The 21,398-nt window shown below is 40.4% G+C and overlaps 1 protein-coding gene across 9 annotated transcripts in view; it reads left to right on the forward strand.

The window, feature by feature from the left end:
• The first annotated feature begins 203 nt into the window (after nucleotides 1-203).
• The window catches only part of pikfyve (phosphoinositide kinase, FYVE finger containing), a 32,046-nt gene continuing 10,851 nt past the window's right edge, over nucleotides 204-21,398 (forward strand). The window contains exons 1-28 of one of the 9 annotated variants that reach the window (XM_044215583.1): nucleotides 238-281; nucleotides 2,326-2,525; nucleotides 4,685-4,852; nucleotides 6,199-6,210; nucleotides 6,808-6,917; nucleotides 7,158-7,329; nucleotides 7,538-7,745; nucleotides 8,662-8,688; nucleotides 8,916-9,005; nucleotides 9,112-9,268; nucleotides 10,009-10,166; nucleotides 11,553-11,664; nucleotides 11,894-12,041; nucleotides 12,888-13,052; nucleotides 14,058-14,120; nucleotides 14,216-14,345; nucleotides 15,048-15,228; nucleotides 15,390-15,464; nucleotides 15,750-15,857; nucleotides 15,981-16,121; nucleotides 16,542-16,668; nucleotides 16,750-17,609; nucleotides 18,101-18,505; nucleotides 19,131-19,231; nucleotides 19,319-19,390; nucleotides 19,712-19,883; nucleotides 20,761-20,939; nucleotides 21,216-21,329. In XM_044215583.1, the coding sequence (XP_044071518.1) occupies nucleotides 253-281; nucleotides 2,326-2,525; nucleotides 4,685-4,852; nucleotides 6,199-6,210; nucleotides 6,808-6,917; nucleotides 7,158-7,329; nucleotides 7,538-7,745; nucleotides 8,662-8,688; nucleotides 8,916-9,005; nucleotides 9,112-9,268; nucleotides 10,009-10,166; nucleotides 11,553-11,664; nucleotides 11,894-12,041; nucleotides 12,888-13,052; nucleotides 14,058-14,120; nucleotides 14,216-14,345; nucleotides 15,048-15,228; nucleotides 15,390-15,464; nucleotides 15,750-15,857; nucleotides 15,981-16,121; nucleotides 16,542-16,668; nucleotides 16,750-17,609; nucleotides 18,101-18,505; nucleotides 19,131-19,231; nucleotides 19,319-19,390; nucleotides 19,712-19,883; nucleotides 20,761-20,939; nucleotides 21,216-21,329 (4,484 nt within the window). In that variant the 5' untranslated portion in view covers nucleotides 238-252. Of the gene's footprint in view, nucleotides 349-876; nucleotides 1,022-2,325; nucleotides 2,526-4,684; nucleotides 4,853-6,198; nucleotides 6,211-6,807; nucleotides 6,918-7,157; nucleotides 7,330-7,537; nucleotides 7,746-8,661; nucleotides 8,689-8,915; nucleotides 9,006-9,111; nucleotides 9,269-10,008; nucleotides 10,167-11,552; nucleotides 11,665-11,893; nucleotides 12,042-12,887; nucleotides 13,053-14,057; nucleotides 14,121-14,215; nucleotides 14,346-15,047; nucleotides 15,229-15,389; nucleotides 15,465-15,749; nucleotides 15,858-15,980; nucleotides 16,122-16,541; nucleotides 16,669-16,749; nucleotides 17,610-18,100; nucleotides 18,506-19,130; nucleotides 19,232-19,318; nucleotides 19,391-19,711; nucleotides 19,884-20,760; nucleotides 20,940-21,215; nucleotides 21,330-21,398 lie in introns of those variants that run through there. The other 8 variants (XM_044215584.1, XM_044215580.1, XM_044215581.1 and 5 more) reach the window with 8 other exon arrangements.

Here is a 21,398-nt window from a genome sequence, read left to right on the forward strand (position 1 = left end):
GGTCCTGTCAGAACAAAAACAGTGGGCAAGTCTACTGCTAGACCATATAGTAGGCTTGCCTACGGTATAATGCAAATGTATTTTAAAACACAATATACTTACATGTTTTAAATGACCTGTAAGTACCATCTAGATGGCGTCCTATAATGCGAATAGAGTGGTTTAATCGATATTTCTGTGTGCGCTCTGCTGCCTTGTCTCTCGATCACAACAGCTGGATTCAGTTCAGGTTTCGATTCGTCAGGGCTGCTCATGTACGGGAGTCAATCGGCTTTTTTCAGGTGTTTTACTGATGTCTTAGAAGTCGGATAGCTTCAAACATTGATGTCAAATTCATATAGTGAACGGGTAATTCGCTTTTTTTTTTGCTGTCATGGCAGTTCAGTCATATTTCATGTGTAAACTGCGCCAAGAGTTGTTGCCTAGTAAGGATAGGAGGCTAACGTGAAATAGCTTGGCTAAATACAGCGGCACTACTGTACGTATCGTTAAGCTAGTTGGCTAACGTTAGCTAACCCTATATTAGTTGAGTTATTTTGTGTTTCACGTAGTTGCTGCTAATGACACACTCATTTATTAAAAGCTACATTAATCTGTTTGTAAATGTTACATATAGCAAATACGCTGACATATACGTTCAACTATACAAAGTGTAATTAAATTAGCTAGCTGAACTGCCTACAGTTGATAGCTAGTTGCTTTCTAAGTGAGTTAAGGCAGCATCCACTGGATGAAATACTGAAACTATGTGGGGGTCGTAATCTGTCTGCAGACTATCAGCGCATCCAAGTGATAGGGACCATTATCCTGTGTGCATTAGCTATGTTATATACTGTGTGATAAGGTGGAGGACTTGCTCCTTTGCTGTCAAATGGTCAGGAGGACACAGTAGTCATGCTAGGGCCTGTTTTGATCACATGATGAGGTGGAGAATATATTGCTGCTACTTCTGCTCTTACCTCTACACATAATCTAAAATGGCATGCATTGCAAACTCAAAGTCTGTAGCTTTCTTCAAAGGGTAAGTCTAGAGGATGTTCCCGTTTTATACTTTGTTAGTAAATGAGCAGGAAATGTAGATTTGATTAACGGCTGTAGGCTAACTAAAATCTGTTTCCTGTTACCCCTGTCTGGGAAAACAGACATTTCAGAAACACCGAATGAAAATGTCATAAAGACAGTTTCCTTTCTACTAATAAGAACCAGAATCAGACAGATGTCTTGTAAAGCTGTCCTATGATGTTTTAGAAAAATTATTATTATTCGAAACATAAAAGATCATTCAACCAGCTGCACTGAAATGTTGACTTCCTCATTGTAAATTGTGGTATTTTATCACTTGGTTGTTGCAGTTCATTGGTTAAAGTTTAGTTTGTATGAGGCCACTAGTATGATGACGATCGAGTGTTTTCCTGAGTGAGCTTATAAAGCTAAAATACCTGTGGTTCTGTTTAATTACTGATGCTGTTCAATGATCAAGCTTCCTGCAGTTGCATTTCCTTTGAGGTCACTCTACTGCTTTGCAGCAGGTTTGCAACCACAATTTATTTATTTATTGTCAATTTCCTCTTTGGCTGTTCTGGTTTCGTGTATACAGTGTTGTACATGCAGTTTTAAAGGCTGCGATAATAGAATGGTCAGTAAGTATTTGGTTAGTTTGAGTCTGGCTTATATTTAACGTGACATACTGTCAGATCAGTGGTGCACAGAGGCACTGGAGGGCCGAGTGCTTTGGTCAGTGGCTTTTGACTGTACTGATTTTGAAACACCTGAACGTAGTTCCAGTTCTCTGATTGCTTCTCAATAAATGACAGAAGAAGTCATTTGAAAGTGAACAATTATCAACATCAGGAAATGAGATGTCGCTTGCTAGAAACAAACTGCGGTGGGTAGTGAGTGTGTATAGTGCAGGGTAGATGAAAGAATCTTTATGCTGATGGTGTGAAAACACAGTAGTTGTTGATAGTGCTTATTACCATAACTGATTTTAATGCAGACCTAATCGTCTGTTGACAACTGACCACTGACTGATGCTGGTCTACGAGTTGAACTCAGAGACGCAGTCGCACTTTGATCAAGAGTCCTTACACTGGGGTGCCCCGGTAGCTCACCTGGTAGAGCGGTTGAGTCCTTACTGCAGCAGCCTGGGTTCGAGTCCAGCCCGTGGCCCTTTGCTGCTCTCTCTCTCCCACGTTTCCTGTCTCTCTTCAGCTGTTCCTATCAAATAAAAGCAAACAGCCCAAAAAAATGACCATAAAGAGTTCTTACACCATGTAAGGAAAGTTGATCAGTAACACATGCTTAAGATATTTTTTGCCTCTCTAGCAGGTCTAGCAGTGACATGGCTGCTGATGACAAGTCCTCGTCTTCATCCTCAACGGACTGGAGCGTCGAGCCGCCTGTCATCTCGCCCACCAGCCCCTCCCACCTGACCCACTTCAAACCACTGACTCCTGAGCAGGATGAGCCTCCCCTCCGCTCCGCATACAGCTCATTTGTCAACCTGTTTCGTTTCAACAACAAAGGTCAGGCACACCCGCCCACACACACACACAATAATGTAGATGAAGTTATGGATGTAGCCCCATTATATACCAATGTTTTGTTTTGCTAAAGCCCCTTAGGGTCACTTTTGTTCTCTCTACTGTATTGATGCCAAGTGTAGATGTTCCAGGGGTCCCCCAGACAAATTTGAGACAACTTTGTTTCTGTGATTTCTAAACAGATTTATGGACTTTATTTTGATAATATCCTGATATTCTCAGGAAGTGTAAGTCACACAGAATCTAAAAATAAAAAGATACGGTCAGTGTGTATAGAGTAAGTTGGATACAATGAATGAAAAGTAGTCTTTCAGTTCTGTTTTAAAACAATACTCACATGACTATATTTACATTACAGCCAAGGATAACTATTTTAATCATTCCTCCTGTTCATATTTTATGTGCAAAAATACATTTTAAAGTTCAGCCAAAGCTATCTTCATATTAGTTTCAGCTGAACTTTAGAATGTATTTTTGTACGAATGGGTATGTGAGTCTTGTTTTAAGGCAGACAAAATTTGAACCTGTCCTTTGATCACACATAACCTTTGGAGGCTCACTATTGGCTAATTCAGTGCTTAAGGAAGCTTTTGTGTAAAAATAACTGCAGTCCTCTTATGACATATACGAGTCAAGGTAGTTAGCATTGAAGAATCACACATAAACTTTGCTAAAGTTACTTCTATCTTGTTCATACAAATCTGCAAAGTCCTACTTTTATTTTTTAATTCATAAGTAAAAGTTATGTAACATTTCTTAGAAGTTTTACACAAACCAGCCCTGAGGTTTGGACATTTAAGGGGTACTAAATTTGTTAAAAATGAACAGAGAGGAGGTAATATATCATAAACTCCACATACAAAAAAACTTTTGACCTTTGTTCCTGATGCTTGAAAGTTATTGAAAAATTTAAACTGAATAAAGTTATGTTACTAAGTCAAAGGGCAGTGCTATATTTGTTAATCTTGTTATGAGACAGCTCACTGATTTATAAACTGTTTACAAAGGTCAAAGCAAAGTAAATCTATGAGACAAAAACACATCAAACATTACAGTATGTTAGAACCTATCCGGAGCAGTATTTTGCAGAAGTTTATAGAAGTCAGAGCGCTTAACCACAGTCTTGTGAAGTCATGTGATAGAAATTGCCTGCCTGGTCCAGTGCCAGGAACCAGTGAGCCACATGACTCACGTGTTTGTAGTCCCACCTCTGAAGTCCTGCACTCTGAACGCTCCTCCCCTCACTATGGCAGCACGGGCCTCACACTGACATTTCTTACTGATTTCCCCTTACATGGTTACTGTACAGTATGTTTGTAACTTCAGTCTCTTTGATTAAATTATTTGGGCTGCAGGTAACCTTCAGCTATTTCTATCAGTTGATCTTTTTAGTCTTAAAAAGGTTTTTAATAAGACAAAAAAACCAACTTCCTATTTCGTCAAAATGCCCAGTTATTCTATTTATTTTTTATAATTTATAAAGCAGAAAGATTCAAGGAATTCTTCACATTTAAGAAGCCGTAACAAGCAAATGCTTTGTATTCTTGAATTGTAACAGACCTAAATGTTTAATCAATTCTATTTTTTTTAAAGTCCCACAATTTAATACATTTTGTATAGATTAATTTTGTTGTTAAAATTCTATTAGCGGCAACAAAAAGGCAATCACGAGGAACGGGTGCAAAGAGGACACCCCCCCCACCACCACCACCACCCTGAGACACATGTGGAGACACAATATGGAAAGACACACATGTTCTGAGAATTCGACAATTGGAGTTAAATGAAAAATGGACTGCTTATAAAACCCATCACAAAGACACTACAGATATATTTCAAGTTGTATCAGCATGTATATACCTCACTGACACTCATTTGCATGTTTCTTTTGTAATAACAAAATGAAAAGCAATACATTCAGAGAGTTGAGTGGTTCATTCCGGTTTGGTTAGAGCAAATAAATGTAACAACTTAACAGTCGAGGGTTTTTATTTTCTTTATTTATTTTTATGTCTTGACAAAGCACTTAATGTTGTTCTTCACTTTCTCTTACTGATGTGTGTGTGTGTGTGTGTGTGTGTGTGTGTGTGTGTGTGTGTGTGTGTGTGTGTGTGTGTGTGTGTGTGTGTGTGTGTGTGTAGAGGAGGGACGTCCTCCGTCAACGGTTTCAGAGAAGCCAGATGTGCCATCCCCTTCTCCTCAATCAGAGAGGAGAAGCTGGTCCTCCAGTCCTTCCCACTCCCTCTACGGTTCGAGGGTGCTCCGGAAACAGCACCCAGACCACCTCCGACGTACCTCCACTGCCTCCGGTAAAACACACACACACACACACACACAGAATAGATGTTCCTTTTGGAGCTTGTGTGTGTTTGATCAGATAGAAATGTTGTCTCCAATAGGAAACAGGTCTGTGATGGATATTCTTATTGTATAGCATTTCTAGTGCTGTTTTTCGAGCTTCAACAGCCTTTTCAGCTGTTGAGGTAAGGTATTCTCCAAAGTAGCGATTAGTCAATCTTGCAGAATGTTTGCAGCTCTTAAATTAGGCTTAAATGTATCTCATATACATAAACTAAGGTCTTTCAGTGTCTTGATTGTTATGAAATGACGTCTAAAATGTTGCTGTTCATGTACAGTATGTGCTGTTTTTACACTGGCAAATTAGTCGTATAAACTTTAGATAATGGGATTAGATGGGGGATAAATCTGATAGGACATTTATTTTACTCCATCTGGCATTATCAATGCCTTTCTTATACTTAACTTTATGAAACCTGGTGATTTATTGTTATCACACATTGTTGATCTGTAATTTGAAACTCTGTTAGTTGATTTTAAAGCCTCTGTCTTGTAATGAATAAACTAATCAGAGGCCACTGATAACACCATAAACTATGTCTTACTTCGTCGTCGACACACACTCTTGAAACTGAGAACAAATTTGTTGTTTTCGCTTTTATTTCATTGTATTAATACATATTCTGACAGTTGTAGAACTGCATGGTAGGACAGAGGTGAAGACTTCTATTTAAACACTTTATCATAAAGTTCAGTATTCAATATCTCTTACACATGTGTTTAAAAGCTCTGAAATCTATGTCGAATCTATGTCATTCCCAAATCAAAAAAATTGCAAATGATACAAACATTTAGAAAAGTATGAACAGATATTGTTGAACTATCCACTGTTTTGTGAAGATTATTTTCATACATAGAGCGATATGGTATTATTAGCTGGGGCAAGACATTGTTCTGTGTAAATCATATTCAACACCAAAATACTCTCTCAAAAGTGTTTTAAAATGAATGAAAAGTGAATAAAGGATCCTCTGGCGATTGTCATTATTTTGTTAAAAGAGGAGTGTGCCACCTTTTTATGTTTTATTTTTCATGCAGTCAAATAATTTGTGTGTTTTGGGGGAAAAAAATGTTGATTGTTGGTATTTATCCACAGATAAATCCTGCAAAGGGAAGAGAAATTCTGTTTGCATTTCATATTTCATTTTTCAGAGGAATCTGCAAAAGACAGGAGCAGACTTGTGAGACAGACTTGAAAACTAAATATGATGTTTGGGGTTGAAAAATATTTAGTAAGAAAGATGAATGCATGTACAGGCTGTAACATGATCCATTCTCATGTCTTTTCTGATTACAGTGGATTGGCCAGGTGAGGGGTTTTCTGCACTGTGTGGTTTTACTAAAGATGCTTTTAGCTTGACTGTAACAACTCGGTCTGAATGAATGGCCTTACACAAACTCGTTTGTGTGTCTGAGTGCATGCGAGTGTGTGCGCGTGTGTTTGGTATTTGCATTTTCAATGAAGCGCTTTCTATTAGTCTTTGGTTTGCCCTAATGTTTGCCACTCAGGTACTAATGACTGGAATGATGTTTGTCATGAATGATTTTAAAGCTAACATTTATATTCAACATGTTTTTGTTTCTTGCCCAGTTCTTTTATTGATCGCATCATGTGTTATTTTATACACATTTGCAACTTTTAAGGAAACTGTTCATAAGGTGTTGAAGTGCATTGTCAAATGTTCGTCACTTAGCTGTCATGTTTAAATCCACTATGATGAAGAGGAATTTATTTATTATCACCTCACATTCAGTATATTTTGTTAAAAAATGCATATTTGACAATGCAGCAGGATGGATTTTAAAGATCAAGTGAACCTTTTTCAGTTATTTTGTTCATTTGTGCATTGTGTGTTTGTGTGTGTGTGTGTGTGTGTGTGTGTTTTGTCTATATGCATGATTTTAGACGGCAGCAGAAAATCAGATACCCCTCTAAGCAATCATGACCCTCGCACAGCTGTGCAACTTCGCACTGCACTGAAGAGGCTGAAGGAAATAATGGAGGGAAAGAGCCAGGTATTCACATCCAATCTAACATTAACTCTTTGTTCTACAAACACTTGTTTTGCTTCATTTGTATATGTCATTTTGACATGTCTTAAATGTATTGACACAGCAGTAAACACACTTTTGCTGAGAGTATTTTAAATCTATATATTTTGAGCCATGGCTTTTTGAAAGCCTTGCCATTAGCTGAACCCATGCAGTAGCTCTTTGTGGATAAAATCGGTGTTCTGTGGTGTTGTCCTCCTTCAGGACAGCGATCTGAAGCAGTACTGGATGCCAGATAGCCAGTGTAAAGAGTGTTACGACTGCAACGAAAAGTTCACCACCTTCCGCCGCCGCCACCACTGCCGACTGTGTGGCCAGATCTTCTGCAGCCGCTGCTGCAACCAGGAAATCCCCGGAAAGTTCATGGGCTACACGGGTAAGGCACATACTCGAGATAAGTTAGTTACGAATGCATGATAACATGATCTGATTCATTTCATTGTGCAGTGAAAAACACACACAAAAAAGACAACTTCCTTAAGCTTCAGTACCTCTTTTTGTTTCCTCTCTCCTTCTCTCATCAACCTTTCTTCCTTTCCCTGTCACTCTTTGTCTTCTCTCGGACTTCTTCTGTCTGTACCTAGGAGACCTGCGGGCCTGTACGTACTGCCGTAAGCTAGCACTAAGCTACGCTCACTCAGCTGACTCGGGCTCCATTGGAGAGGACCTGAGCGCCTTGTCTGATTCTTCCTGCTCTGTGTGTGTTTTGGAGCCCAGCGAGCCTCGGACACCTGTGGGTGGGCGTAAGGCCAGCAGGAACATCTTCCTCGAGGAGGACCTTACTTGGCAGAGGTGAACACACACACTGGGCCAAATCAAGTCAAGTGAGGGTGACTGATCAGACCTGATTGGAGAGTATGTTAAAAGATTGCTGATTTTTCTTTTTTTTAAGTACAATCAGAAAGAGCTCTGCATGATGCGTTCAGTGTCAGCTCTGATTTTATGCTTCATTCCTTCACACTTATACTGTACCTCCACCCATCATGCTTACCACAAATAAACTCTTTTTGCCAAAGCTGTCTGTGTGTCTACACCCAAAATCTTGACTTTGTATTTCACATCTTGTTTGCTGTTGTACAGATTTGTTATCTGTCTGTTGTTGTCATCTGTGTGTGCTTTGTATGTACTGTACCCTGTGCATGGTCAAGACTCATGAAACGGAATCAATTTATGGCATGTTAGATATGCAATATCTATATCGATTGGCCCTGACTAGTCCTTTGTCATAGAGAGGAATTAACTGTAAGCCTGCAACAGCTGTTAGTGGGACTCATAAAGTAAGATGTAAAGAAAACACAAGACTCACTGGGTCAGCTTTGCAGCGTGTGATCTGACAGGCCAGTAATGCAGTGTGGAAAACTGGCTCTAATTAATGAATAACTTAGAAGAAGAAAAGAAGAAGCATCTATTTTAGGAACAGTTTTAGTAAAGCATGACTGTTTGGGCACGAGGATTGGTCTAATCTTCCTCTTTACATCATTTTAATGAATTGTTGAAGGATACATTTCATTAACCATGCACACAACAGGAAAATTGTTAAATTAATGTTCAAGGACATCTTTGTTTAAAGGATCGTCCAACAATGCATGCATATTATAACCCCATGCTTGTTTTGCTGCTGTTGTGTTGAATCAGTGTGCTCCCTGCTTATTTTCTCTTATCAACCTGCCTCAAAGAAAATCTGTTTCCTCTCTCTCTCCTGGCATAGAAAAACTCCTATTGGGATGAGAAAGAAGTGAGTCTTGCTGTTTGTTTTATTCATTTTTCACATCTGTCTAAGCTTTAGCTGTCTGTAAGTAAAAGCCAATGCTTTCAAGCTCTATAAAAAATAGTCTTCTGCATGCTCAAACTCACGGATCATAAAGTAGACTGGCCAGCATAGAGGAAGTGTAAAGATCACAGATTAACAACCACAGAAAGAATATAAATCAAAGTTTGTCTGTGTGTGTGTGTGTTCATTAGTATGATTCACCAGGAACCTCAGAACAGTGGCCTCAGTTCCAGACTGACAACGCTACAAGACGATGTCGGCAAATCACCTGCTAGGAAGAGGTCAGTCACTGCTCTGGGTTTGCTTGTAAAGTACAATGTGTTCCAGCTTGATTAAGTACAGTTAAGTCAAGCCAGCGTGAACGGTCCCCGTTTGTCTCTACCGCAGGTCTGCCAGTGTGACCAACCTGACGCTGGACCGCTCTGGATCTACCATGGTGCCTTCCTACGACAGCTCAGTCAGCCCGCCAACCAGCCGAGCCATGTCAGGCGCCAAGAGCGGCACCAAGCTGGACCACAGTGAGGAGGAGAGGAAGATCCTACTGGTAGCTGCCTTATTCTTTCCTTTTCACTGATTTTCATCTCATTGTTTAAAGCGCCTACAGTCTATATTTTTCTAATAACAATGTATCAAATAACGATGTGAAAAGAATGTGAAAGGGGTCGCTCGTAGTGATGAACCTGCAGAGAATTGTCACCTGAATATGCAGCTCCCCTTGGACAGTGCTTTATAGTGAGTTCCAGCTCATTGTTTAGCTGTCTGACTTGCAACTTCACTGTTTTGGTTCACTCTCACTGCTCTCACAGTGTCATTTTTGCCAGCAGCAGGCAGCTGTTTTCAGAGAAAAAGCTCTAAAAACCCACTGTACACTACCTGCTCAGCAGCAAACAACAGATAGACACAGTTAGAGACTAGCTGCTGAACATAGTGGAGCATTTAGCAGCAAAAGAGCCAGATATTTCCCTCAGGAGATGGTGGAGCCCAAAATCAGAATCAGAATCAGAAATACTTTATTGATCCCCGAAGGGAAACTCTTTGTTACAGAGCTAAGAGAGTGAATATCACCAGGTGGTCATAAACACGACTCCAAATGAATGATAATGTTGCTCCATAACTGCTGGATGTGTAAATAAGCAACTGTTTGCTAAAGTTCACCATATCAACTTAACAGCTGATGATATGTCTATGTTATTGCTTCCTATAAACTGTAAAACAATCTTAAAAGAGGAACAAACGGAACAAACATTACCATTATTAAACATTGCTGATTATTACATCCTGCAGGACTCCTCCCAGCTAAAAGACTTGTGGAAGAAAATCTGTCACAACAGCACGGGGATGGAGTTCCAGGACCACAGATACTGGCTGAGGACCTACCCCAACTGCATTGTGGGAAAAGAGCTTGTCAACTGGCTGCTGAGGAATGGCACCATTTCCACCAGGTAGCAGCTCAGTGGACAACCGTGTTCTTTTCTGTACCGTGACGTGTTAACGGTCTTTGGAAGGAATACTTAAACGCACATTATGTCATTTCTGCCGCTAGGGGTCTCTCACTTCAAAACAATAACAAAAGACGTAGTTTGGTGACATTGGGAAGTAGCGTGGGATCATGGGAGTTGTTGTCTTCACCACCATTGCTGGGAGCCGAATTATCCACAGAGGTCTCCTCCTCTCCAAAACAAATGGACCCGGTGATTAAAACCGGTAAAAACACTGAACTGACTGACTCAGCAAAATATATAGCATAGGTCTACTCGTTTTTAGACATTTCAATGCTGAGAAAGTTATACATTATACCTTTTTAAAGGAATAGTTCGACATTTTGGGAAATATGGTGATTTGCTTTCTTGCCAAGAGTTAGATGAGAAGACTGGTACCACTTTCATCTGTCACTTAAACATATAGCTGGAGCTTAAAGCCGATGAGCTAGTTGTTTTCCCGTTTCCAGTCTTTATGCTAAGCTATGCTAATCAGTTGCAGTCTGTAGCTTCAACATGTCGAACTACTGCTTTCACATGACTGAGGAAATATAATTTTCTGCTGGTATATAATGAACACTGGCGAACTTGCTTTGCGCTGGACAAAAGTGTTGCTTTTCTATGCAGAGGCACTGCAGCTTATGGCATCACATATATTTACATCAGGTCTACTTTTTTCTCTTCACCACATCAGACCCAGTTTTCTGATGATTTTGTAAAATGCCTCCAATTAGATTACAGCCTTAGATGTGCAAAGAGGATTAGAGGAACTAATTTTGGTTGTCTGATTTTCCAGAAGTTTCTATTAAAACTTTGAAACAAGAATATGATCTTAGTAAAAAGTAAATAAATATGACATGGCTTCATCTGACTGGTTAGAGATCTCTCTTTGACTTTGCCGCTTAAGGTCTGTATTTGCTTGTCCTCACTGAGGGATTGCTCCCTGGTAATCCAGGATAGGCTACACTATACATGTATATAGCAGCTATCCTTTCTGCCTGTCCAAAATGCTATTTTGTGTGTTATGCTTTGTTTACTTTTCGTGTTCCTTCTGTGTTCATTATGCATTCTTTCCTGTAAAAAAAAGGTTGATCAGTTAGATCTAAATATGCTTTGTTTCGTGCTAACAGATGTTAACAGATTAACTTGATCTAAGTGAGTACAGCTAGTGAACTGAAGATAACTAATGTTTTTATGTCTCATACCTTCCTGCTGCCATGGGCTCAGTGCAGAAGGCTCATCATCAGTGGCTGCCCTTACGTGTCTAGTTTATTTTAAGTTGAAAGCTGCTCTTGATCTTGAGTTTTACTGTTACGCTCTCCCTCACATTCTGATGGTTGTGTGTTGCAGGGCCCAAGCTATCGCCATAGGCCAGGCATTAGTGGACGGTCGCTGGCTGGACTGTGTCACTCACCACGACCAGCTGTTCAGGGATGAGTATGCTCTCTACCGTCCCCTCCAGGTAACAGCCCATTTCTGATGAGTAAACACTGTACATGCTGTAAAAGAGCAATTTCAAATCACCAAATGATCCATATTGTTTTACATTTGTATTTACTTTGACACATCACGAGTTGATATTGATTGATTCAACAGGGTCTTGTGATTGAGGACATATAATCATTGAAGCTGCTAGAGATATCAGTAAAGGGAAATGTGCTGATGGTGACGTCTCTGTGTCTGGTCTCTAGAGTACAGAGTTCTCAGAAACACCGTCTCCGGACAGTGATAGTGTCAACTCCCTGGAAGGACATTCGGAGCCATCCTGGTTCAAGGACATCAAGTTTGATGATAGCGACACAGAGCAGCTCGCAGATGAGACAGACTACAACATGCCCAGTATGTATCGCATGTGTAAGGCTTTAATAAAACCTTTTTTTATACACCTACAGCTAGGGCCTGATTAATCAAATTTTATTTTCAGTTACGATTTTGGCTTCCAACGATTATGAAAATAATCGAGAAAAAATGATTTTTGTGCCTCAGTTTTGTCTTGTGTTATAAATCCCTTTCCTTTACAGCGATGTGCTTTCGCCCCTCCCTAAAAGCCCAAACTCACTCTCAGCCAGGCTGTTGCATGTTTAGTTCTGTGTTTAGTGTTTAAGATGTTTAGTGCTAAGATGATGGAAAGAGAGCCTTTGGTCAACAGAAAAGGTCAAACCAATTCCCTGTTTGGAAACACTTTAGTTTCAAGGAGTCCGACGAGGAACAACAACAAATACTTTTCAAGATTTGTTACACAGTGGTGTCTGTACCACAAGGCAATACGCCCAATTTGTTTAATCATCTGAAATTCAATCACAAAGTGGTGTATGACCAAACAATAAAGGAACAAAAAACAAAAGTCATCGATTAAGGACACTCTTTATAATGCAATGCCTACCCTCCAGCTCTCAAAGAGTTCAAAGAAATCCACTGTTAAAAAGACAAGTTTTTTTCAAAAGTCCAATAAATGCATGATGTTTCCAAAGTCGATGAGTAATCATGTTAAATAATCATGATCTCAATATTTACCAAAATAATCCTGATTATGATTTTTGCCATAATCGAGCAGCCCTACCTGCAGCCATACGCCTTGTTGTCTTGGATCATTACTCTTTGCACAGGCCGCCTCCAGGTGGCTTTGGTTTGGTTTCTGCGAATTAAAATCCCAGCTGCAGCTCACTGACCTGTCTCTCTGTTCAGACTCTGCCAGCCCCAGCAAGAGAACATCTGTCAGCAGTTTCCAGTCAGCGGTGGACAGTGACTCAGCTGCCTCCATCAACCTCAACATGGAGCAAAACAATGTCAACTTCCACATCAAGAAACAGTCCAAGTATCCACATGTGCCTCCTGCCACTGAGCAGAAAGGTAAACATTACGACACATAATATTTCCTAGAAATATGTCAGTCCTGCGAGTGACTCTGTGTGTTGGTTACTGTGCCTCTAGAAAATTATTGATCCCACTTGGACTTGTAAGTTTTGATACAATGGATCAACGGAGAGTAGGCTTTTTAAAGCAAAAGTACGCTTTAGTATTATTGGGTTTTTATTTCTGTAGCTCCAGCCATTGGTTCCATCAGGTATGTTAACGTTGTAATCGCCAAATTAATTGCTGAGACAACAGAACCAGGCAAAGTTGTTAAAAATAGGTTCAAACACAAGCAGTCAGACGATCATTTAGGTTGTATACAAACCCACAGGTTAGTCAGAGTTATTTCGAAGAGAAAACAAAAGTGAACAGTACAATTATTACCCAAACTGGGGTAAACATTGTAAACATTCATCCCAGTTTACAGACAGTTTTCCTGGTTCAACTTTGACCTACCGTATTTGCCATAGCTGTCTGCAATTGCGGTTTTTACTGAAGGTGCCGCAATCTATAATCCAAAGTTATCATAACTACTGGAAACGATGGACAGAGCAACAAAAATAACACCCAAGTTGTAATAAAACGTTTTCCTTTAATGTCAAAGTGAAAACAAATCTTTACAAAATGATCAAAATTAACTACAGACGTACCCCCTTCAAGTCAGTATTTAGTAGAGACACCTTTGGCAGTAGTTACAGCCTTGACTCGATGTAGACTGTTCTACATCAGCTTTACACATCTTTTATACCCACTTTTTCTTTACAAACCTGCTCCAGCTCTGTCGTGTTGTGTGGGGACTTTGACTGAACAGCACTTTACCAGTCTTTCTACAGATTCTTAATTGGACTGAGTTTTTAATTAATAATCCCAATTACATTAACTGATCTTCAACACTGTAAGACAACTAAACACTAAAGGTACAACACTTGTTATAAGTGCTGTATCTAACAAGCTGATCTCTTCTCTGTATCTTGTGCTCACTTCCTCTCTCTCCTCTTTTAGCTGAATTTCTTGTGTCTGAGGATGGAGGACAGAACATTGTCATAAGTGATGCCTTCATCAAGGGTAAGAACTCTGCACTTCCTTATTGATTTAATCAGAAAACAAATTGAACTAGGCAAGCAAACCTGCTCCCTCTTCTTTACTTGATGTTCCTGCAGAGTCTCTGTTCAACCGTCGTGTGGAGGAGAAGGCTAAAGAGATGCTGTTTACTCCGTTGGGTTGGCACCACAGCTCTTTAGATCAGCTCCGAGAGGAGAACGGAGAGAGGAAGGCCATGGAGAGGCTGCTGTGAGTGGAGATAATACTACTGTTTGTGTCCAGTGTGATTATACAAAATAGTTGCAGTCCACTAGGACTGCAAGTAATAATCATTTTCAATTTCATTTCGATTTAATCTATTGATTATTTCCCACCTAATCATTTAGTCTATAAAATGTCAGAAATAGTAAAAAATGCCCATTACAATTTCCCACAGGTCAAGATGACTTTGATGAATTGCTTGTTGTGTCTGATGAACAGTTAATAACCAAAAGATATTCAATTTCAAATGATATAAAACAGAAAAAAACAGCAAATCCTCTAATTTTAAAAAGCTTGAACCATCAAACATTTGCTACTTTAGCTTGATAAATGACTTAAATGATTAACTGATTATCAAAAATTGTTGATTTATTTTATCTTGGACTGATTAATCGATTAATTGCTTCAGCACATAACTTCATTTAGAAGAACACTTACTGATGTTTGCGGAGACACAATAAAGCAAAATGCGAAATACCTCAAGCATTGTAAACTCTGTTCAAGCAGATTCTTGTGTTAGTCAGAGTGTATTGCACTTTGACTTACATGTGGTCTCTATAGAGCAACTAACAAACAGGAAATGTATCAAGAGGAATACTTTCAACATGATAGTAACTTGGGAAATGCTTTTGTGAAATTTCTGCATGGAAGCGACTGGTTTATATATGGTCTATACCTCCCTTTGTTCAGCTCGGCCAACCACAGCCACATGATGGCGTTGCTGCAGCAGCTGCTCTACAGTGAGTCTCTGTCTCTGTCCTGGCGGGATATCATCGTCCCTGTGGTTCGACAGGTGGTCCAGACAGTACGGCCCGACGTTCGCAACTGCGATGACGACATGGACATCCGCCAGCTGGTCCACATCAAGAAGGTCAGACACCATGTCATCACCATCAGTCAATCTGAAGTCATATGTCACTCTTTGGAAATTATATACACATTCATTTAATTAATTAAGCATCAAATTAGCTGATTAGACAGTCTGCTTCAGGTGGATTCAGAGGTATAACTGAATCTCCATTTGTGCTTCAGATTCCTGGAGGCAGGAAGTTTGACTCAACGGTGGTAAACGGCTTCATATGCACCAAGAACATCGCCCACAAGAAGGTAGAGTCTCCTTCTGTTCGGCAGAAATCCAACATTTTATGTTTTCTTTAAAGGTGATTTGTGTCTGATGTGAACATTCATTCAAAAACTAATACTTAATGTGGATCCTGTTGTTCTTTATTGTGTCCGTAATTATTTTCACATTCCTTGCCTCTTTGAAATCAGCAATAAAGTCCATAAAAGAAAATAATGAGTATATTGGTAGCTGAAATACCTACAGCACAGCTTGTGTTGGAATTGTTGATATTTAACTGAAAACCTGATACTTGTCTGACCTGTAATCAGATGAACCCCCACATCAAGAACCCCAAAATTCTGCTGCTGAAGTGCTCCATAGAGTATCTGTACAGGGAGGAGACCAAGTTTACCTGCATCGACCCCATTGTGCTACAGGTCAGTAATTTAACTACAGTTAACAATAGATAGTAGAGGAAACTACCTTTTTAGCCTGGTTTCAGTTGCATTTGCTGTAGTTTTCTGAAACCAAGAAAAGATTTTTCTTTGTCTTTCCCTTAGGAGCGAGAGTTTTTGAAGAACTATGTGCAGCGCATAGTAGATGTCCGTCCAAACCTGGTATTAGTGGAGAAGACAGTGTCTCGTATTGCTCAGGACATGCTGCTAGAGCACGGCATCACACTGGTCATCAACGTCAAACCGGTTAGTATAGTATCTGTGCTATATAACTCATGCATTGGCCACTGCATTAGCCAGTTTTTTCATAAAACATAACAGTTTAGAATTTTTTTGTTAACATTTAGATATCCTTAAATCATGCTTTCTACATCTTTGCCTCCTATTGGGTTGGTTATTCTGTCATAAAACAGCTTGGCACCCAAAAAGCAAACAAAATCACACAGATTCAATCCAACATAAGGCACACACAATCCACAAGCAGACACACAAAGCAAAACAAAATAAAAGAAATTATAAACAGCAAATAAAACAAGTGGTATGCATAAATTGAAGCATGACACAGGATGAAAATACTAAAAGTTATAAATAACTTATTTCCATAGTGGTCCTGGCTACGCTGAGTTTGCCACTGTTTATCACATTTTTTCTTCTTTGTCAATTTAGCAAGTCTTGGACAGGGTGAGTCGTATGACCCAGGGAGACCTGGTAATGTCCATGGACCAGCTCCTCACCAAACCTCGTCTGGGAACCTGCCACAAGTTCTACATGCAGCCCTTCACCCTGGCCAACAGTAAGAAGCACCTCCACTCTCCACTCCAACTGTCAGTGAATACTGCTGTGAGATCCCGATTTTATTGTTCTGTCCTTACAGATGAAGTGAAGACTCTGATGTTCTTTGAGGGCTGTCTTCCTCATCTTGGATGCTCCATCAAGCTGCGAGGTGCTGCAGAGTACGAGCTGGCCAGGGTGAAGGAGATCATCATGCTGATGGTGTGTGTGGCCTACCACTCCCAGCTGGAGATCTCTTTCCTCATGGACGAGTTTGCCATGCCGCCCAGCTTGGCCCAAAGCACCTCGTTCCCCTGCCTGCTGGAGGTCGCCTCCGCAGACGAGGAGGCAGATGGAGAGAAGAGAAGGAAAGAGACAAATGGAGAGAGCCAGGAGAAAACTGCAGGGATTGAAGGAGGACAACCTGAGGAGGAAGGGCTTCCCTCTGAGTCGTCATCCAAAAATGGAAATATAGAACCTCTCCAAGACAAACAGAGCCCTAAATCAAGCTCCTCTGTTCAAGAGGAGGAGGCTGGTAACACAGAGACAATGACCTCCTCGCCAATTTCCAGTCCCCCTGCACCGCCTTTGTTTGTCTCTCCTCCGTTCCTCCTCATAGAGGAAGACAAGGAGATGGGCTCAGACACTCTCATCAGGGTGTCTGTGGGGGAGACAGGGGAAGAGGGAAGCCTAGTGAAGGAGGGGTCACTTGGTATGGAGGATGGGGAAGGTTCAGAGACACTTACTCCCAGGTTCCAAGACCCTCTGCAGGATGATACGGGGATGTTTGTGGCCGAGCAGGTGACTTCATCTGATGACCATCTGAAGTCCATCTCTGCTGTCTTCAAGCAGGAGCTTAAGGACATCATCCTGTGCATTTCTCCCTTCATTACATTTAAGAAACCATTCCTTCTCACGCCTGCTGGCATGCACTGCCCCAGCAGGGATTACTTCCCAGAAAAGGTACCTAGCTTTGACATTGTTGTTTTGTTTTGGGGTTTTTTTTGGGTTGTTTTTTTTTTTTTTTTTTTTTTTACATCTATTCAATTTACATTTACTCAATAAGCTGAAACTAACGGTAATTTTCATTATCAATTAATTTGCTGATTGTTTTCTCTATTAATCGATTAATTGTTTAGTCTGTAACATGTCAGAAAATAGTGAAAAATTTTCACCCCTTTTTGTCCGAGTCCAAGGTGAGGTTATTCAGTTTCTAATGATATAAAACAGAGAAAAGCAGAACATCTTGATATTTGAGAGGCTGAAAACAGCAATTTTTGGCCTTTAAGCTTAAAAAATGACTAATTAATCAATTATCAAAATAATTGTCAATTATTTTTCTGACAATCGGCTAATCACTACAGCTCTAGACTGTTATACTGTTATACAGGCAGTGTTTCCTACATTTTTTCATTATTTGTGCCAAGCTCACCTGTGTTTTCCCTGTCCCATAGGTCTACCTATCTCCTCTTCTTAACAAGGACTTCAAGGAACTGGATGGGCGCAGAAAGCGGCAGCTCCTTAAAGACTCTGCCCCCTCCTCCCTGGTTATTGGACAGACCAATGGCGGCCCACAGCCGAAGCCCATCGACGTCCTGCCCTCCCACAATCTTACCGGCACCCGCATTATAGAGCAGCTGAACAGCAGCCAGGATCTGGCCAAGATGCTGGCAGACTACAGAGCAAAGGGAGGTCGTATCCGGCAAAGGGAAGCCACCGACCCCTTCTGCGCTGCCAATACTGCAGCTCCTGTCAGTGGCCAGAGCAGGACGGGGGACGCTACAGTGAAGCCACCAGTGAAGACTGACAGTGAAGAGGAGAAGCCAAGCAAACAGAATGATATGAGCTGGGCTCCAAAGGTAAGCAGTGTTGAGGCAATTATTCAGTAAAGGTAAAAAAAAAAAAACGCTCCATCGCATCAAAAATGAATTGACAAAGATGTTGCTCATGAATTAAACGTCATATCATTGGGTTCTGGACTGTTGGTCAGACAAAACAAGCATTTTAAAGATGTCACTTTGGGTTCTGGGAAATTGTGATGGGAATTTTTCAATATTTTATGATAATTTGAAAAAAATAATCAAGAACTTAATTGTTAATGAAAGTAATTGTTAGTTGCAGCCCTGAAGGTGAGACTGGATTTGACTTTTTTTTTAAGGTACACCTGCTAACAAACCCTGATGTCTAAATTCTGCTTCGAGCATTATCTGTCACACTGAACATATACAAGATATCCTCAGTCCTCCTGCTGAATATTCACTTTGCATTCCAGTTGGAGGGAAGTGTCTCCCCTGTGTTCCTTCCTCTTTTTAAACCAGTCCTGGTTTCAGACTAGTGTGATGTGCTGGAACACCCCCCACCCCTGATCTTTCATTTGTGAGGGGAAACTATAAGCGACAAGGTGTGTGCATGTATTTATGGGCCTCTGTGGCTTTACTTTTATCTTACTTTTGACCTGTTTGTGTTTCTTGTTGTTGTCCTCAGCTGGACTGTCTGAACCCTGTCAACCATCAGAGACTGTGTGTGCTCTTCAGCAGTTCATCAGCTCAGTCCAACAACGCGCCCAACCCCTGCGTCAGCCCATGGTAAACTGTTCATATGGAGTGGATTAATGCAAAAATCGCATACTTTGTCTTTAATGAATTTGTTGTCATTGCCTTTGTTGTCAACAGGATTGTCACAATGGAGTTCTATGGCAAGAATGACCTCTCTCTTGGCGTGTTCTTGGAGCGATACTGTTTTAGGTAAGACAAAATAACAGTGCATTTAAATGTTCTTTTTATGAAATTACAATGTTTTAATAAGCGATTCATTATCAGAGAGAAACTTACAGACTAAAGATTGTAGCTACATTTTTAAAAGTGCATGTGAACTCACTGTATGTGTTAATTGGCTAGAAAAAGACACACATTCTTAGTTCAGCAATAAATAAGCTTCTCAGTTTGCGTGACGTCGAGATCCTACAGTAATCTCCCCTCAATATTTCTGTACAAGATGGTTCTTTTTCGTCCTGTCCTGCTTTACAAATGTGTTTGTGTGTGTTTGTATGAATGTGTTTTCTGCAGGCCGTCTTACCAGTGCCCCAGTATGTTCTGTGAGACTCCCATGGTGCACCACATCCGTCGGTTTGTGCACGGCAGCGGCTGTGTGCAGATTGTGTTGAAGGAGTTGGACTCCCCTGTGCCTGGTTATCAGCACACAATTCTCAACTACTCCTGGTGCCGCATCTGCAAACAGGTTAGCAATAAGTATCATAATATTTAACATTAACATAGAATTTCAGTACCAATACCAAATGTAAAGTTTTTGGTTGCTTTACCCCGAGTATAAACTTTGCTGAGTACCAGATCAGATACCTTGCTGGACTTCTAAAAAAGCCTTTTTTTAAATTTACCAAATTGCCAACGTTGCTTAATGTTGTCTATTTATTTCTTAAATCTGGAAATATCTGATCAAAGAATAAAAAAGCATTTGGTGCCACCTATTGGTACTTTTTGATTCTTTGTAAAACGAACACACTTCTGTTGTTACTTACAAAACATTACAGTTCGATTCCTAACCTTAATGTTTCATAGATATTCTCTAACTGTTGGATTTCTTCCTGGTCCCTGATTATCTGAGGGTGCCCTCACACCTAACCTGTTGTTTGTGTGTTTGTTGTCTGAAAGCAAACTGACCACAGTATTTCGTGATAGTAGATATTTGTTTTTAGCATGAATTCAAAACCTAAACTACAGTAAGTCCATCTGCTGACTGTAAACTGTTCAGGAGGCGATCTTATAATAAAAGCCATCTGTATGAGCTCATTTGGTAACCGTGGTAGACAGACAGTCTGTTAAAACTGTGGTATGTTGTGCTTGTATCCTATTCTGTGTACATCGATTCAGTGCTTCATTCAGTTTAATTAAAAAGTGCGTGACGTAGCATTCCCAGAGTAGTACTGAGTAATACTCATTTCAACATGGTAGAAAATATGCAGGGGGCAATAAATTACTTGATTTCATTCAAGTTACATCGGTTATTAAGATTCCACCTTCTAGCTGAATGAATGAAATGGTAATTAGTCTTAATATCAGGCTGGACTTCCCTGTTACACTCTGTCTCTTTTTCTAAGGTGACACCAGTGGTGCCTCTCTCCAACGACTCGTGGTCCATGTCTTTTGCCAAATACCTGGAGCTTCGCTTCTACGGCCACCAGTACACTCGGAGGGCTAATGCGGAGCCCTGCGGACACTCCATCCACAAAGACTACCACCAGTACTTCTCATACAACCAGATGGTGGCTTCCTTCAGGTTGGTCAGCTGTCACTGTGTCCTCTATCCTTCATCCACCTACCACCGAATCAGACGTATTTAGAATGAAAGAATAATCAATAAATGGATAACTATAAAGCATTTTTATTCCTTCTAGGTTTGTGTCATTAGCTATTCATTCAACGTGTGTACAGAGGTTCATCATCCTTCCAGTCGTCTGCTGTATGTTTGATTTGTGTGTGAGTTATCTAGGATGGTTACAGCCAAAAGCACCTGTTCTATACATGGAATCAATTAGTTTTCTCTCCTTCTCAGCTACACTTCTGTAAGGCTGTTGGAGATTTGTCTTCCTCGTCCCAAGCTCTTCATCAGGAACCTGGGGCCTTCTAAAACCAACCTTCAGCAGGACCTGAAGGACTTCTCTCAAAAGTAAATGAACACTATTGATAGAGCTTGTCAGTCTGCATCCATTTATATGTCAAACTCACGGAAAGACAC

The sequence above is a fragment of the Siniperca chuatsi genome, linkage group LG12 (genome assembly GCF_020085105.1).
Source record: "Siniperca chuatsi isolate FFG_IHB_CAS linkage group LG12, ASM2008510v1, whole genome shotgun sequence".
NCBI lineage: Eukaryota > Metazoa > Chordata > Actinopteri > Centrarchiformes > Sinipercidae > Siniperca > Siniperca chuatsi.